Source organism: Rhamphochromis sp. 'chilingali', assembly GCF_963969265.1.
Source record: "Rhamphochromis sp. 'chilingali' genome assembly, chromosome: 14".
Lineage (NCBI taxonomy): Eukaryota > Metazoa > Chordata > Actinopteri > Cichliformes > Cichlidae > Rhamphochromis > Rhamphochromis sp. 'chilingali'.
In genome coordinates this window covers 5640161-5644768 of record NC_137941.1, presented here as the reverse complement: position 1 = coordinate 5644768, position 4608 = coordinate 5640161, and the positions used below count along the sequence as shown (strand labels likewise).

At 41.8% G+C, this 4608-nt stretch overlaps 1 protein-coding gene across 1 annotated transcript; it reads left to right on the top strand.

Moving 5' to 3' along the window:
- Nucleotides 1-3137: 3137 nt before the first annotated feature.
- LOC308410167 (uncharacterized protein) lies at nucleotides 3138-4403 on the top strand. Its single transcript, XM_080903331.1, has 3 exons — nucleotides 3138-3176; nucleotides 3282-3426; nucleotides 3579-4403. The coding sequence occupies exons 1-3, from the start codon at nucleotides 3174-3176 to the stop codon at nucleotides 3968-3970; spliced, it is 540 nt and encodes a 179-aa protein (XP_080759457.1). The 5' UTR covers nucleotides 3138-3173; the 3' UTR covers nucleotides 3971-4403.
- Nucleotides 4404-4608: the final 205 nt, after the last annotated feature.

The following is a 4608-nucleotide window of genomic DNA, read 5'->3' as shown; positions in this document are numbered from 1 at the left end:
ACACAGAACAACCAGGTCCCCCCACCCCTTCCTGTACACCACCCTCACTACTTCCTGCAGCCCAACCAAACATGAATCTTAAAGGAACAACAACAGTGTGCAGAGAAAACCAACATGTCACTGTCCAGTAACACTTAACCATCGTTACAATATAAAGGCAAGAAACCTTTTTCTGTCTTAGTTTAAAGACCGCAAATGTTGTGAGAGAGTGTGTTTTCACTGATTGAGAGAAAGCTAACTATACCGCCATTTGTAATGGCAGCCGCCATTTCACTCTTAGTCTAAATAGGCAGCTGGTCTTATTACCTGTTTTATTTTGTGACAAATGGAGCTCTTAGACACTTCTTTTATCCTGGCATTATTGGAAGTTACAGTTGATTAGGACCTACCCAGTTCTTATGTGTCAAATGTAAATAGTCTGATGTATACTGTTTGTGGATGATTGTGAACTGTTTGTGAGCAATGGAAGAATATTTTTGTTTATTGGTTACAAATGTAATATATTGTTTGAATCTGTTAAAGTATAAGAAAAGTATAAAGGTGACATAAGCGGGTTAATTGCAGTGTTAGTGGTGCTGCACAGAAATGTTTTGATGCTGAAATGCAGTAAAATTGGTTACAGATTTATTGTAAATAAGGACGTTCATATACAATGATTATTTTGTAAGTTTATTCTTGTGAGAGTGCAAGGTAACCAAAAGGGTTTGAGCTATGGACCTAATTGAATGTTTGTGTTGTTAAAAGCGAAATGTGTGTGTCTAAATGAAAAGAAAAGGACGTTGTTAAACTCTGTTAATGAGACGAGGAAGAGCCTGCAGACCGAACGCAACTGATGTCTCCTGTCTCTGCTTTTCTGTTAAAAAAACAGTTTAAAAACAGACCCCATCGAAGGCCTGTAACATATGCCTGGGGATTTTATGGCAAGCATACGCTGTTATAGTGATGCAGAAGTAAAACTAACCATCACTGTATCCATAGCTTTACTTTTTAGGCACACAAGTTATATATCTTTAGAAATCGTAACAAAAATTCTTTCAAAGGTAACACCAGTGAATTAACACAAATGCTCTGACTGACAGCGAGGGTGATACTGAGATTAAAAATATGGGAAGCAAACCAGGTGATCTGGTAAATAGAGAAAAGAAATCAAATGTTCTGTGGATAGTATTGTGAAACTATCTCTCTTAAGGCTTGAGGTGGACAGCATCATCTATCTGGAGAAGTTGGATAATGCTATCACTTTGCCAAGCAAGCTAAAAAGGCACCAAACATCCTTTGTGAAAGAAACTTGGCCGGCTTCAAAAGAGTGCTGGACCTGAACCAGAGGGAGCACGACCATTAGTTGGACAGTGTCAACGTCTGGTAAAGTGAGGGAGGAGACGAAGTACATGACAAAGGATTTATATTGTAGATATGTGATAACCAGTGGGCCTTGAATGTTTGTCTTGGCTAAAAGTTTGAAAGTCACTTGTCTGATTTATAACACAAAATAAAAGGTTACATGTGTATGTCCATGCCTGTTACTGTGTGGGGCTTTTTATTAGCATGATTAAACATTGGTATACATTTATACGAAATATACAAACTAATAATCCTTGTTACAATACGGGGATGTGTGTAGTGAAAACACAGATTCATTATGACCTTATTCTACCATCCATTTAGTTAATCAAACGGAAGCAAAAACAATTATACTGGAAGGGTTCCTTTGAATAGCAAAAGAATTATGGGCATCGCCACAGCAAAGTGAGCACAGTTTATGAACCCTTGTACCACCGCAGCCTTTTTTCTGCTGTACTATTGTGAATAATTGTTATGGCTTTCATGGCAAAGTTACATCATCCACCTCTGATCTAGTGTGTAGTCTGTGTTTAAAGTTGATTTTTAAGGTAACATAAAATCCATGTGTGTTGATGAGAATACCTGTAATATATTCCTTGCTTTAAACTGCATATTTTGTTTGCATTCTCAGTCAAGATGATACCACACTGCTTCAATAATATTGAGGTCTGTGCTGTGGGGAGGTCAGTCCATGACTTATAGTGTTTCATTATGTGTTTTTCTTTCCAGGCATGCTTTTACTGCACTGGCACTGTGTTAGGGATTATTGCTACGCTGGAAAATCAAGCTGTTGCCAATCAAACACTTTCTAGATGGGACTGCAAATTAGGGCTGGGCGATATGACCCAAAATTCATATCTCGATATTTTTTAGCTGGATGGCAATATAAGATATATATCTCGATATTTTTTTAAAGCCATAAAGTAAGAACAAAAAGAGAGTTCTTAGTCAAAGCTGTGTCCCAGATGTCACACAGGCACTTTTATTAACATACAGCATAGATGTACATGAAAAAATTACTCAAAAATAAATTATAAGCATTTATTAAATAATAATGCTCCATAAATAAAATAAAACAATGTTGTTTTTGTGCATAACAAAGAGCTCACAATTGTGCAGTCAAAATGTAAACTAAAAGACGCTGAGCATAATAACAAAGACAGATTTCACAGCTGCTCTATTCCCAACTTCTACTGCGTGACTGACAGCCTGGAGTTTGAAATCTGCTTCGTAACCATGTCTCTGAGCAGGTGCCATCTACACACACAATACGGTAATATTACGTTGAAGCACAGTACGTATCACTCCGCGAGGCTCCTCGGTAGCCGTAATGCTCCGACAATCCATCAAGCGGTGCAGCTCCGTAGCTTACCAAAGTCGTATTAAAACATTTTTTTGACAGATTGCTGCACGCCTTGTACCACTTCAAATCGGTTCACGGTCATCAAGCACAACCAGAATTCATACATAAGGCGCACTGTCAACTTTTGAGAGAATGAAAGGATTTTAGGCCGTGCAGCCCCTCTGGCGTTAGCGTGGTTAGCTCGTTAGCGTGGTTAGCTTGTTAACACGTTAACGCCGTCCAGCCCCACACATGGGGCGATGCGCAGTAACTCGTTAACGGAGATTTGCCGTGTCCATCTTGTCGCTGCCTGTAGGTAAAGCGATGGGGGAGGAGGGGGAGTTGTGTTCAGTGAAGGAGAGAGGAGAGGCGAAGTAACGTCAGCTGCACAGAAACAACAGGACGGTAAGTGACGGAAGGGAACGGTAAGTGACGGAAGTGATGTTGTAGGTGACGTCAGACGCCGGAGATTTTGGCGGAGAAAAAGCAAATGGTAGCATAGAGTTTAACAAAGGTTTTCCAAGCTTCAGTATTACCAAATATACTAATCAATTGTCATATAACTAACATCTGTTTTATCATCTCTAACACCCTGGAGGACAACGGGGAGAGTTTAGACGCTCTCCAAGATTACATCGACCGCTGTTTTCAAGATTTAGTAATGCATAAGGCCCAGAGTGCATCTTCCCCGGCCAAAATCGAGACGCCGTCATCGAAGAGAAGTCGCCAGGCAGACTCCCCCGGTACAACATCGCCTGCCGGCAAAGACATCGCAGAAATCCTGGAGTCAATCGACAAGCGATTGTCCAGTTTCGATGCGAGGCTGTCCCTGGTGGAGATTTTACACCGGGAATTTAAATCTCTGAGAGAATCCCTGGAATTCAGCCAGCAGCAGAAACTGCCGGAGAGGACGCAGAGGCAACGGTGAAAAACTTCATTAAAATCCACCTGAAGCTGCCGGAGGACACCGTAAAGAACATCGACTTCGATAGAGTACATCGCTTGGGGGGCGCGCGGTCGCGGACCGGGAGACCACGGCCTATTGTGGCCAAATTCAGTCAATTCAAACAGAAGGAACAGGTGAAGAGTCGCGGCAGAGAGCTGAAAGGAACGGACTTCAGCGTGAACGACCAGTTCCCCAAAGAGATCCTGGAACGACGCAAGGTCCTGTTCCCAGTTCGACGTAGCTTCATCCAGAAAGGCTCCCGTGCTGTCATCGCCGTGGACCGGCTCTACGTGGACGGACAGCTTTACCGCGACCTCGGCACCACACCGTGGTTATATTAACTGCACTCCAGATAAGAACCCGCTACACTCTTTTCTTATTCATTCACACTCTCTCCTTTAACATGAGTTTAAGCTAGTAATATCAATATGATGTCATAGCAGATATAACACCGTCACCCTCCGTCATTGCTTTAATTGGAATGTTTCCGTTTCGTTTCTTTTTTTTTGTTGTCGCTCACAGTTCATGTGGTTTCTTTCTTTCTCTTGTCTTTCACTGCTGTGGTCACCTACTTCCCCACTCACCTACAAACAACACCCTCTATTTCTCCATATTTTCACAACACGATCACGCAAACACATCAGCTCAACGGCAGCACATTCACAACAGCCTCACAGCACGCACAGACTTGCAGGACACATAAGCAAGCCACGCTTGTTCATATTAGTGAATATTCACACACATAGTCAGACTTATGGAGTCTCTCACCACACTTCTTTTTCCCTTTCTATTTTACAAACAAGGGATGTTTCCATATTCTCTCCACCTGTCTAAACGAAACACCCAGCATACATCATTAGACATACACGCACAATTAAGGGCATGCTGAGGTTTGTCACATGGAATGTAAATGGAGCTGGCACCAGAGGAAAGAGGTTAAAAATATTTAACCAGCTTAAAAAACTACAGGCAGATGTTG